The sequence below is a fragment of the Oryzias latipes genome, chromosome 14 (genome assembly GCF_053564925.1).
Source record: "Oryzias latipes strain Hd-rR chromosome 14, Olatipes_Hd-rR_3.1".
Taxonomy (NCBI): domain Eukaryota; kingdom Metazoa; phylum Chordata; class Actinopteri; order Beloniformes; family Adrianichthyidae; genus Oryzias; species Oryzias latipes.
The window spans coordinates 17,187,576-17,201,574 of NC_136250.1; the positions used below are offsets into that span (position 1 = coordinate 17,187,576).

At 37.3% G+C, this 13,999-nt stretch overlaps 1 protein-coding gene across 6 annotated transcripts in view; it reads left to right on the forward strand.

Annotated features, from left to right (window-relative positions):
* The window catches only part of gria3a (glutamate receptor, ionotropic, AMPA 3a), a 77,452-nt gene that overhangs the window by 8,244 nt on the left and 55,209 nt on the right, over nt 1-13,999 (forward strand). For all 6 annotated transcript variants that reach the window (XR_013647633.1, XR_909990.4, XM_078931265.1 and 3 more), the window contains one exon: nt 11,358-11,597. Coding sequence is in view for 4 of the 6 variants with exons in the window: in XM_078931265.1 (XP_078787391.1) it covers nt 11,358-11,597 (240 nt within the window). In the remaining 2 variants the exon portion in view is untranslated. The remainder of the gene's footprint in view (nt 1-11,357; nt 11,598-13,999) is intronic.

Here is a 13,999-nt window from a genome sequence, read left to right on the forward strand (position 1 = left end):
TCCATTATGTCAGTATGTGTTTCAGATTATTAGTTAGACAAGCAGTCATTCATTTCCTTCATCAAACTGGTCTATATTGTAAGATTTGATTGAAATCTGATGAACACCTGTGGGGAGCTTTAGACACAAATAGTGCACAGCCTGCTGGAAACTGTTCAAAAAAGAAGAAGAAGACTGGCTCTGGCACTGTGACCCCGAATGGATTTGCTGGACTATTTAAATAAGTAGTTGTAGAGTTAAGTAAGTCAATTCTTCTCTAAGAGTTCTGGTAATTTGCCTGTCCGTCCTGGGGGAGGATCCCTCCTTCATGTGGGCACAGCTGAGGTTTTTCCGGTTTTTCCTGGAATCCGGTTTTTAAAGGAGTTTTTCCTTACCGCAAAGGAGGGTCTAAGGGCAGGGATGTCCAGTTTAGTTTAGTTAGTTCAGTTTAGAATTTTCCTTTTGAATTCTATGTATTCATCATCCTTATGATTTTATGTTTACTTTACAATTAGCGGTACGAAGCCCCTTGAGATGACTGTTGTTGTGAATTTGGGCTGTATAAATAAAATTGAACTGAATTGAATTGAATCGTTTCAGTCTCCTATTTTTATCAACCAATTTTGACAATTTAACAGACATGCACCTTTTTTTGTATCTATTTAGTGAGTAGAGTGGCATGTCTAGGCTGTTTTTTACCACTTCTGGGTCTGATACTATCGGCTGGTGCATTGTTTACACGATGAAATGCTGATGCCTGGCACCAACAAAACTTTCCTTAAATATTTCAAACTATTTAGTTCATCTTATACTTTTATAGTAAACATTGTAAGAAGCCGATGTTTATTATTTCTTCTTTTAAACCCTTTTGGCCCTTTTGGCGTCACGGGGTTCCCGGGGGGCGGCAGCTCATGGGCAAAGGCAGGGGACATCTTGGACACCCTCGCCACTCTGTCACAGGGCCACAAATCACACACCCATGCACTCTCACGTTCACACCTAGGGACAAAAAGTAACCAATGAGCCTATGCAGCATGTTTTTGGACCCTGGGGGCCTTCTTGCTGTGAGGCAAGAGCGCAGTGCTAACCAATGCAAGAAGCCAATGCATTTTTTAAGCCATTGGCTTAGTCCACAAATTCACAGGAATTTCCAGTAGAAACATTTTAGTAAAGTGCGGAATATTCTTTGGGAAATGCTACAGTCTACAAACCCCAGTTTCTGTGAGCCTGCTTCTCACTATCTTTGAGTCAACTCCAGCAGGAGTCTGCTGTCTGGGCTGTAAAAGACTGAGGAGCAGTGATGATTAGCAGGAGAGTCGCATACAAGGTTCTGTTATGGGACCCACATAACACCAAAGGAAGATGTTACGAACATAGACATTCTCTCAGCAAAAGATACAAGATTTTAGTTTGTATTTATATGAGTTTTCTTCTCTACTAGGTTGCAAAAAAAAAGCAAATGTGTAACAAAGCAGCCTTATAATTACAGGTTGTTTTTATTTAGAGCATAAAACTAAACAAAATGAGGAGACCTGTTTTGGGTTATGGGTTCATTCTACTGTTTTTGTAAATACAGTAAATTGAAGCTGCAACACTGGCATATTTTAGTGGATGCCCCGCTCTGGTATATTTGTTAAGACAGTTTTATTCTTTCCTTTGTAAAAATGTAAAAAGTTTTCTCCACAAGGTTGTCAGAAGTAAAAACATGAAACAGAGAAAATCCTTTTCTTTTCAATGTCAGCGAGATTCAAAAAGACAAAGCAGCAGTTGGAAAAATGACATAAATTGTTAAAATTGCAGTTTAATCCTTGAAAAAGAACATATATTTCTCAGTGCTACATACCAGATAAGCACAGGTCCTAAAATTTCCCTTGGTATACCCTGAAAAAGTCTTTACTTTTGTAGTTACTGTAACGGGCAAGAAAATGACTCATTTGAGGGTCTTTTTCTTTAGTTAAATCATTAGAGTGTTAGTGCCTGTTAACATATCGTGGTACTAAGTACAAATGTTACTTGGCAGTGATTTGCATAATATTTTCAATGGAACAACTGAAACAAAAAAAGCAGGAATTTGACAGGGTTACCAGGAAAAAACCTCAGCTTCTTCACAACAGAAGGAAACCTGATTAATCCTTCCTCCGAATAACTTCAGTACCCGTTCTGATCAGCATAATGTATATACATTCCTCAAAAAAACATTAAGTCTTCTATTTAAGTCCATCTGAGTATGTGTTTCTGATTTATACTTAGACGAGCAGTCATTCATTTCCTTTTTGGAACTGGTCTATATCGTAAGATTTGATTGAAGCTTTACACACAAATAGCATACAGCCTGCCGGAAGCTATTCAAAGAAGAAAAAGACTGGCTCTGGCAGCACCGTGACCCCAAAAGAGATATAGTGCTGCCATTAGAAATCAGAGGAAAGAGCTGCCAACAGCTGATTTGAGTTATCAAAGTGTTTTGAGCATAAAACCCTAAGTTGATGTGAAGATTTTGGTCTCTCCGTCTTGAAACACAAAGGTACAAAGGCATTTGCAAAGGCATTTTCCTATTTATCAAGATGCTCCCATAAAGATGTCTAACATGCTGCTGTGGTCAAATAATCATCAGAATTTTGACCTACATGGTCACGTTTTTCATGTTTTTAGGGAACACACAATGCCTACAAGCCAGATGGTTTGAGCCCTAACTCTAAAGGACATGACTCATGTGCCATAAGTCCGTGTTTCCATAAACAGATGAGTCATGCTAAATAATTGCCCTTAACTTTAAGAAGTGCTTTCTAATCCAAGGATGAAATAAATGTCAGTCAAGTTCACAAAGTAGCATGTTTGGTAAACAACCTCAAAGGTTCTTTATCAAAAATAGCTCTTTGAGTTGATTAACCTGGATGATAAATTGTTTGTATTACGTTGAAGTGGTAGCGTTTGCTACAGACATTACAATAACTCTGCAGCAACAACTTCTTTTAACCTTTGTGCTAACCTATGGAATCAAGATGACCATTGACGTGTTCTCCCTACCATGACAAAGGTGGATAAAGGTGGCGAGGATTTCATGTAATCCAACCAGTGAAGATCACAAATCATTGAAGAAAAAAGTTCAGCGCACTGTCTTGTGGGGTCTAGATGACCTCATTCCCAATGTCAAAGTGCCTAGGATAGCACAAGGTTAAACACAAAAGCTCTCAATAAGCACAGGTTAATGCAACAAATACAAAATTGCTGATAGATCTTGAGAGGATTTACAGAAGCTGCACGGCAAAAAAGGCCCCTTAGAAATTAGTCAAAAATTCCTACCCCATTGGCAGATTTTCTTTAAAAAAGCAAAATAAATCTGCAAATAGGGTAAGAAAATGGTCTTACAATTCTTATTTTAAGAAAAATATTCTAGTCACTAAAACATGTTTTCGTAAATTATGATTGTTCTGCTATTAAAAAACTTGATAAGATTATTTTTCTTACAAAACAGAAAACAAGACATTTCTTCTTGAGATAAGTTTTTTTTTAAACTTTCATAACATTCAGGTTTTGCAGTGTGTATCTTTCTTGAATTTTGAAAAATTGTTCATTCTTGAAGTAAAAAGTACTTTTTTTTGTATAAGAAATAAATTTATACCATTCATTTGTCTGGGTAACTACTGTTTAGATACCATAATATGCACATAAAATGCTTTGACGCCACCTAAGGTTGGACTTACAAGACCTAAAGTACCAGATGTTCTTCAAAAATGTATAATCAGCTCTGAAACAGGGGGTCTTAGGTGGGGAGGCCAGGATTGAGGTCATGTGATGTCATGATTTAAGCCTCAAAAGAGCCTTGCTGCTGCGTTCTGAACTTGTTAGAGTTAAGAGAGATCTAACACAGATAACTGACAAGAGTTTTTTGGGGGTCAAACTGGATGGTAAGAATGAAAAGTCAACCTCATTTAGAACTGACACTAGAATTTCTGGATTATAATTTTTTGATTAATTGACCAAATCAGATGTTTTAACCAATAAAACATCTGATTTGAAAGGTTGAATTGTTCTGTCAGCATGACAGGTCAATACAAATAGTTAAAATCTGCATAACAAGGACAATTGATCCTAAAAAAAAGGTTCATAAAATATGTTTGATGTGCTTTTAGAATGTTTCATGCAATAACAACAAAGAATGAATATTATAGTTCAAATTATTTTAAAATGTTCCATATGTATTTCAAAATAATAAATTAACATCTAAAAATATTATTTTTACTTATTATTACTTTACATATGGTTTAACTTTTTTTAATGACTTCCATCATTTCTATATTGGACAATAAGTTTTATAAGTCCCAACCAAGGGCTTAGAGCTTAAAAGCAGTGATACTGGAGTTCTATAATGTTTCAAACTGAAGTCTTTCTAAGTATTCAGTGCAGTCTAACTCCAACATGGAGCATCCTTAGAGATCCTCCATCTGGCTCTTCCGATCCACTGTGGTTCCACAATTTGGTGAGTCACAGCTGAAAATTTTAGTTTTAGTCTGACTATATGAGCCCACGCACAAATTACTCATTTTTATTTTACATTAGATGAATATTACAATGTTCTAATCTAAAGAAAATGTCTTAAAGATTGTGAAATATCCTTTTAAATGAAATATTCAAATCAAACTTAAACAAAGAAACAATTTAAGAATGGGTTTGGTACCCCGTTGTAAATTATTAAAAAGATCAGTAACTAAACATGTTGTTTTTGGGCAAGTTTCTGCTTGTTCCTTTTTCTCTTTTAAGGTACACATAGATTTCATGACTTCTCAAAATTAGATTCAGCCGTGATGTGCCTTCAACAACAGTCGTCTCGATGGGCTTTGTATAGGTAATTGAAAAAGTAAAACATAAAATCATAAGGATCATGAATACATAGAATTCAATAGGAAAATACTAAATTGAACTAACAAACTGACTAAACTAAACTGGACTTTAGTTATGCCTAACATTAACATTTATGCGCAAATATTTACATTTTTAATAGGTAAATGTTTAATAGGTAAAACAAACATGTAAACCTTTGGGTATAAATAATTTTCATGAAAGGAACAAATAGATAAATGAAATGAAATGAAATGAAAAATGGCTTCCCTGCCCTTAGATACGGAGGCCCAGAAGGGTCACAACTTAGACCCTCCTTCGCGGTAAAGAAAAACTCATAAAACAACGGATTTCGGAAAAAACGAAGAAACCTCAGGGGTGTCCACATGAAGGAGGGATCCTCCCCCAGGACGGACAAGCGAATACCAGAACTCATAGAGAAGAATTAACTTATCTAACTCGAAAACTACGTATGTAAAGTCCAGCAGACGAGCTTCATCCAGACGGAGTTAGGATGAAGGTTTAAGAGTTGCTACTTGGTTCATTTGTCAGAACAAAATTCTTTTTGGGAAGTTTTCATTCACAAAATAAGTTGATTTCCTGGATTCATATAAAATACCTCATTATTCCTATCATGTTTCCCTCACAGCCCAGAGTGTGTTGTGTCTCTCTGCCTCTGACTGTAGTCTTTTGATCATATTTTTTTGTAAATGCAAAAGATGCGTAGGTGGAATGTTTGCAGCACTTTAAGCGTCTAACAGAGACATGTTCAAGTCTGATCTACTTAAGAAAACTCCTGCAACCACAGGCCATGTCTACAGTATGTATGGCTGTTGTAGATTTCTCTCCATAGTGTTGCGTCTGGTTGTATTTTTCACATTAACACTAATCCAATGAGTGCTGCCCCTCTCCCAGTGCATAATGAGTATCTAGAGGGAATAACCCACTGGAAGAAAACATGCGCTTTCACAAAGCTGTAATCGGGAACTCCAGCCAATATGCAACAACACAGCCTGAGGAGAAACACCTACTCAGCCTTCACTTCATATATGCCCTGTGCTTGGTCAAGCCAAGCAAATTGTGCAACAAAGCATGGTTTAATGTGGATAAAAACAAAATGTTTAAATGTCATTACACAGGAATCATTTCAGCCGCACGCCTTTTCACTTTAGGTCAGACTTTACCTCCAAACATTTTATACCCAAATGGATCAAACAAATCTAAATCTTTTAGCATGATTGAAAATAATCGGTTAAAAAAGGACAAGATTATTTTGAAGCTTGAGCAGTGCTGAAAGTGCAGACAAGCTGAGCTTTAGAAGGTGTTTTACACTTTCAACATTTTTTTAAGTAAGGCAGGTATGCACTGAATTACCATCTTAACAAGTACAGATGTTTATACCACAGATTTTATCCCACACAACTGCTCTCCCAGGAATTCAGGCTTTACGGGATTCTCATTGTTTTAGTTTTTTCTTTTAGTTATTAGAATTTACTTATTAACAGTTTTTTGTCCTTCGCTTTTATTTTAAATAACCAAACCTCCTGTACATGTGACAACACTAACCACTATCGTATTAACAATAGATTGGTATGAAAACATTACTTTTTCATTTTAAAGGTAAAAATTTAAGCTTTTGACGTTAGAATTTATGGGAGAGAATTGTCCATTTTCTAAGTGTATCCTTTACTCTTGTCAATAGGCTGCCTCTGCTGTATTCAGGCTAGAACAGGGTCTCCCTGATGAGGTCACTTAACCATCACAAAGCCATCTGTGTAGCCTTTCATCCATATACTCTAATAAATATAATATTATATTTACGGGACATTTAACTTCTCCAGGTAGCCCAACAAATATGCTTTTGACCATGAGAGGAAGTTAGAATATTTAGACAACATTCAAACGTGCACTTGGAGAATGTGCAGTCATATGTGGAAGATTTAAAAAAAAAAGTTTAACACAATCACAATTTGTCTGTATTTAAGATACATTCATTTTCTTAAAAAAGCTTTTAGAAAACGTTTTCCTTTTGAAGAGGTGTTAATGTTGAAAGCTCACTGGCTTTAAAAGCAAAGCGTGACGTCATCTCATTCGTCAAAAGAATTCCGGTTATTTTAGTAAAAATCTTTTAGAATATAGGTGTCCCGATAAAAACGTTTCCTTAAATTATAGGTCCTTTAAATTTAGGAAAGAAATCAGGTCAAATCTTCTTCCCACAATGGTGGTGCCCACTGTTTGCCACCTTCATAATACGCCTTTGCCACATTTAATGCATGGTACAGAAATAAAGCTGTTGTTGTTCAAGTTTACACAAAGGTTTAAAAAGATCTATAGTCTTCATCTCAGTTATTTGAAGAAAAATCCTTTTGGGAACTTTAATCTCACTCTTTTCACTCTTGGTGGGGTTTTAATTCATAAAACACTAGTGTTCACAAACAAAAATAAATAAATAAAAGAAACTAATTCATAACACTATGTTTAAAAAATACATTAATCCTTGTAAAAGTGTGAACTAATCTAAAAATTTTTTTATTTCAACTGTCATAGCTTTAAATTTTGGTTTGCAGAAGTAACCATGGATTGCTTTAGTTACATCAAAGACCCACAGGTTGTACCTTTCTTTACCCTGAATATGTGTATTTGTCACATTTAGCTTCTTATCTAGAACACATTCTCCCACACTTATCAGTGTGGCAGGAAAAACACCATTGCACACCATTTTCATCCTTTTCTATGGATGATTTCTTATCAGGAGGGTTGTTTCTGTTCAAGTCCCTGCACTGATAAAAAACATACCAGTGAAGAATCAATGCACAATAATGCAATTCCTTTTTATAAATCTCTTCACACAATAATTTCCTGATCATTGCAGCCTAGAGAAGCAGAATTATGAAAAAATACATAACTTTTTGTCATTTTTGTGAGGCTCACAATGACCGGGTGATTGTTGACAGTGATAAGGTTAAAAATTTTGATCCCTCCATAAAATGCAGTGGCATTTTTGACCAAAAAATTGTGCTGCATGAGCTATTCACTTAAATTCAAGAACCGCTGATCTTTGTTGTTTAGTTTGTCACCCAACACTTTCATTAAGAATACATGTTTTCAGTTTTTCATGGCATCTTATATTCAACCAAGAAATACTATCACCCTTAGTTTTGTCTCAGCCACATATGAGAGAAGAAATCTGTATTTTGTAAGATTAAGAAAAATTAGGGGTTAATAGGCAGTTCATTTAAATCTGGTTTTATCACAGGTTTAAACTGTCAGCATGAAGTTAGGTGATAATAAGTAACTATATCATTATGGTTACATAGTATAACAAATCTAGGAAAATATGATCATTTTGCCACACTTTCCAGATCCTATTTGTTTTGTTACATTCTGTTTTGCATAAGAAATACTTCAACCTCCATAGCTGAGATACATGGCATCAAGTGAACTTAACAAAACTCTTAGTCCATGATAAAAACTAAAATACCCTGTGTGTGCAGAAAGGACCCGAGGCTCCCTGGACATCAGCTGGACATCAGCTCTTCTCTGAATTGAAAGAAAGAATATTTCAGTGTGTGAAGAAGTCACTGTCTTTTTGTTTTTGGAAAACACAGACACAGATAGAAAACTGATTGTTGAAGCAGCTTCAGCGAGAGGTGCAAATGTTAGCAAGATGGTACTGAGCAAGTATATTTGAAGCTTTAACTATTAAGATTAGATTAGATTAGATTAGATTAGATTAGATTAGATTAGATTAGATTAGATTAGATTAGATTAGATTAGATTAGATTAGATTAGATTAGATTAGATTCAACTTTATTGTCCCTGTACATGTTGATACAAACGTAAAGTTTTCACTAGAAAGAATAATTTACAGCTAAAGTTTTACCTGACAATAATGTGTACAGCCAATGTGTGTGTGATAAAGTGTTAAGTCAAAGTGTGCGTGACTGGGAGAAGACTGAGCTCAGCAAAGAAACAGCTGTGGGGAAAAAGCTGTTCCTAAACCTGTTTGTCCAGAGCTGGAGGCTCCTGTAGCACCTCCCAGATGGCAGGAGAGTAAAGAGCCTATGGGCAGGGTGAGAGGGTCCTTTATAACTTTGAGTTTGTGATCTGCTAAGATGATGCTTCATGTAATGTCCTCCATTTTTGGAACTTGAACTCCTGTGAAGTGTTGGGCAGTTTTCACCACCCTTTGCAGGGCTTTCTGCACAGACAAAGTCTAGTTCCCATAGCAGACAGTGATCCAGCCAATCAGGATGCTCTCTATGGTGTATAGGTAAAGGTTCACCATAAGGTCAGAGCAGACATGATTCTTTTTCAAAGCCCTCAGACAGAAGATAGATGGTGAGCCTCCTTATCTAGACTGCAGTTGTATTATTATGAGCTTCTATTACCTGGCATCTCCATCATGATCCACTGTCTCTGAAGTCCACCAAGAGTGTCTTTGTAGTGTTGAGCAGCAAGCTGCTACCAGCACACCACTCACCTCAATGGTCCCCCTCTTCTCTAAAAGCTAATTCATTGTTGTTATTGATGAGTTTAGTCACAGTGTTATCATCTTCAACTGTGTTAATTGTGTTGGAACTCTGAACTGGTTTGCAGTGACAGGGAAAGGGAGAGAAGAGGAAGCGACTCTGCACACAGCCTTGTGGCATTCCAGTGCTAAAGATGATGCCGGAAGAGCACCAGTGATTAATCAAAACATTCTAAGGCCTGTTTGTCAAAGAATCCAGGAGACAGTTGTATGTTACAGTAATGTGTTAATGCCCAGGACTCCTGGTTTGGTCACTAACTTGGAAGGCATGAAAGTGTTAAACAATGTTGAGGAAAAGTACTCTGGCACAGACGTCTTAAGAAAAACGTTACAGATGTTTGGAGGCATACTTCTGCTAAACCAGTCTTTACCTGAGATGTTTCACATGGAAGATTCCAGTTTTTGGTTCCACCAAGTGCACACATGTTCTCAACTGACCCACCTGCACTCAAATTGTTGCCAATTTAGCATTCTGTCTCTGCAAGCTGATGCTTTCATTGAAGTCAGTCGTCCTTCACTTATTACCATTTTTTTGCATGAAGTTGAAGGCGGGAGCCAGATGGAAGATGAGGAGTCAGGTGAAAGTCAGACATCCACACTGATGCCAAGGGGAAGAGTTCACACTTGTCAAAAATATGAGCAGAAAAAAAGCCACCACTGCCTATCTGAGTAAATGATCCTTTCATTCCTGACCATGGTGACTTCAGGATATATCTGATTTCACTGCTCCTCCAGGAGAACAAGCTGCACATTTGAGCCTTGACAGATAGAAGAAAATGTTTCTGTGAAAAGAATCAGGTGATGCTGGAGGAGCTGGCAGGTACTCACTTGTGGTTAAAATCCACCTTGAAAGGTGCCCTTCAGCTGAGAAATGGTTGTGCTGCAACCCATCGAGGTTTCTGCCCTTCATTCTAGCATGATGTCAAACAGATGCATTTGTGTCTTATCTATGACTGCATGTTTTACATTGAAAACAGTCCTGGCCTTTAAAAAGACACATCAGACAGTTGCTGACACTTGTACTAAAACTAGAAGAAAATACTTATAATTAAAATACAAACTAATCAAGTATTTTAGTCTGAAAACAGAAATGCAATAATGTCATGCACGTGTCTTGTATGTGCGTCCACAAGAGGCCGTTCATAAATAGCTGCTCCACAGCACTCTCAGAGGTCAAAAGCCCCACATGTTGCCTATAAGTAATGCATGAGTTGTGAGGATTTCATGCATCAATAAATGCGGTATTGTGAATTATTTTCAACAGAACAGGCCACCAGCTGTGTGGCTGCAGATAGAGTTTCCGTCCAAATTTTTAGAAGTCTGGAATGTGTTGGATCTAACTTTTAGTTAAAGATGTTGCTGTTATTGTTAATTGCAATGAATTTTAAATGGTTTTTAGCGGCGATGTCACTGCCTCTTAAGCTCTGTATTTATCAGTTCATGTTAAATTGGAGCACCGGGAGGCTCGCATTTACAGATGCAGTGTCACAATCAGGCCTCCCTTTAGAAGTGCATTTGCTTTCTTTGTCATTTTATATCATGAGACGTATAAATCACCCCCACAAAAAAGGGAAATTGAAAATGTCTTGTTTGGGTTTATGAGCTAAACTCATTTTCAGAGTCCCACAGGTGCCTGCAGACAGTTCTTATTATAAATCTTTCATTGTGCAGCACAGGACAGTGCTGGAACATTTCTGTTCCGGGTTATTTGTTTTAACTGATGTGGCCAGTGCACTGACTTCCCAATTACTTCTAGTTGATTACCCTAGCAGTTGCATTTACAGCAAGGATAAGTGAAGGGCAGTGGGCAGCAGGGCATGTCAATGGGGAACGCACATCCTACATAACCCACATTTATTCCGATTATCAATGCATTTCTCACATGATTTATTCCTTTGGGTTCCAAACTAACATAAAAGTCAAACTAATTATTTTATTTCTTAAGAGTTAAAATGTTCCATAAAAGAGCATCCTAAGTTGACCTGAGTCTACCATTTCTTTGTGTCACCAGTCTGCTCCCAGTTCTCCCGAGGAGTTTACGCCATCTTCGGATTCTATGACCGGAAGTCCATGAACACGTTGACCTCCTTCTGCGGGGCTCTGCACACCTCCTTCATCACGCCCAGCTTCCCCATCGACACAGACGTGCAGTTTGTCATCCAGATGAGACCCAGTTTGAGAGGAGCAGTTCTCAGCCTGCTGGACCATTACAAGTGGGAAAAGTTTGTCTATCTGTATGACACTGATAGAGGTGAGAGTCCCTCCCCCTCCGGGTGTACGCTGAGTTCACTAAAACAAAGTAGCATCATCTACACCAGTGTTTTTCAACCTTTTTTGAGCCACGGCACACTTTAACCTTGACAAAAATCCCGCGGCACACCAGCATCCAAAAAAAAACAACCAGAAATTCATGGTCTGTATTGATCGACAGCCCCCCCCCCGCCCGCAATCTCACGTGCATTTTTGTGATAATTGTGGCCGGAAAAGCAAGAAGTTGCGGCTGTTTTTTCTAAGAGATGAAATGAAAATTAAATTAGAAAATTTAGAAACTGTTTGTTTGTTGTGGTTTCAAGGCGTTTCTCAAGGACAACTCATTGTGCGCTGGGACACTGGCCCTTTAAGCCAATGCATCATGGGAGATGTAGTGTGAAAACTGCCGAAAACTTGCAGAAAGACTCGCGTCTCTGAGCTTCATTGTATTGTTCACTTGTTCCACGGTCTGACAACGGATTCGGTGGAAAGCTACACCGCTAAAGAAGAGCTTTAGCTGGTATTTTTGTTAGAACTGAGTGACTTTATCAGCAGAATTAAGAACAAGGAAGTGAAGACTTTAACCACTTCTGATTGGTCAGACTGATGACATGTGATTAAGACTTCAAGAATGATTGGTGGAGACAGTTAAAGGGGCGGGACTTTTCCGCAAACTGTCATAGCTGCAGGTAAATCGCGGTAACATCATTCTTATCAAAATGTCTTTAATAGAATTAAATAAACACAAAGAAAAAAGTAATTTTAAGATCTTTTATATTCCTAACTCCTCAGTGTTTTATCAGGGCCAGTTTGGATGAACAAAGAGCTGATTTCCTGGAGATGGGAAATGTTTTTAGATCAGTTAATGATTAATGAGGGCAATTTCCCACGGCACACTTTACCATCTCCCACGGCACACTAGTGTGCCGCGGCACACTGGTTGAAAAACACTGATCTACACTTAAAGTTGAGAAAAGTAGAGGTGCAGAAGTATACTCAAAGATGCTCTTTCATATGTAAATCTTTAATCTTTATTCTAAGTAGCCTGATACATATTAATCTTTGTCAGTAATGATCCTTAATAGCTTCTCTATGTGGGTGAACCTTGCTCACAGAAGCACTCAGTACTTCCTCTGCTTAGAAGTGAGTCATTCACAGGTGCTGCTCTTCTGCTTTCATGCTGTGACTACAGCTGCTTCTTGTCTTTAATCCCAATCACTTTGATTATTATTTAGCTCTAATTGGATTATATAAATACAGTGAATGCAATTTCTCTAACTCCTCCATGTTTTTATAGCCCAGGCCTTATTTTATGCCGTAAAACTGTTAATGTAACTGGAGGATCCCAAGGTCAGAATATGTAGGTTTAAAAACAACTTAACGATCTATATGGTCACAGATCATCTGCAGCTGCTAAGAGACTAAGATACTGCTTTTTGTTGGAGTTCTGAGGAGTGAACATATAAAAAAGGGGCTTTCGGTCATTTGCTGCAGGCAATGTGTCTGAAAACCAGATACTTCTGTTTTGTTTAATATGATGTTGCTATGCATTTGCACACATAAGCTATTTGAGGATGTTGTACAAACAAAAGCCAAATTACTTGAAGTCCTGTGTTTCAGTTTTTACACCTCCTTGTTTCATTTATGACAACCAGCTTCACAGTTCTTGTAAGTTGAACTTTTGCAGGCTTATGAGCAGCGTCCTGTATGAGTACAGACTTTTTTGGTTGTTTTTGACAGGGTGTGTATTAGTATTTGATTTAGCCTCTTGTAATTATTTTCGGGTGTTATCATCTTTCTTTTGAGTTTTCAACCAGACAGAAGTGAGTACTTACTGTTTATGTCACACTGAGGGAGAGATTTTCACAACAAACTCTTGTTTCCTGTTCAAATCCAGTTTTTTTTTTGGTAAAAGCAGGAAGACACGTGTGATTTTAGTTATATTATTCCTCAGAATAACTGTTATCCTGCTGAATAAGGATTTGCATCATTTACTTCTCTGAGCTATAAGGGATCTTCTGCATCTCAGTGATGAAAATGCAAATCTATGCTAATATATCTGATGCTCTGGTAGAATGGTAGCATCAAACACAGACAAACTGTTTTGGGCAAAAAAAAGCATTTAAAGGCTTCTAATTTCTATCAACAAATAACCCTTTTCTCCAATGATTTTAGTTGAATGCTAGAGTTAATTTGACACTTTTATTTTGTTTGTTTATTTTGTGTAGCAGCAATAAACAGCAAGAAGAAATTAATCCAATAAAAACAAAATAAAGTACAGCGACCAAATACGACAATGTGAGCATCTTTGCTAAGATTAAGCCAGTTTGAGACAAAATAAGCTTCCCCTTATCTAATCTATAGGGAGGCTGTCCTAAAGTTCAGTCTTATTGGGTTGATAGA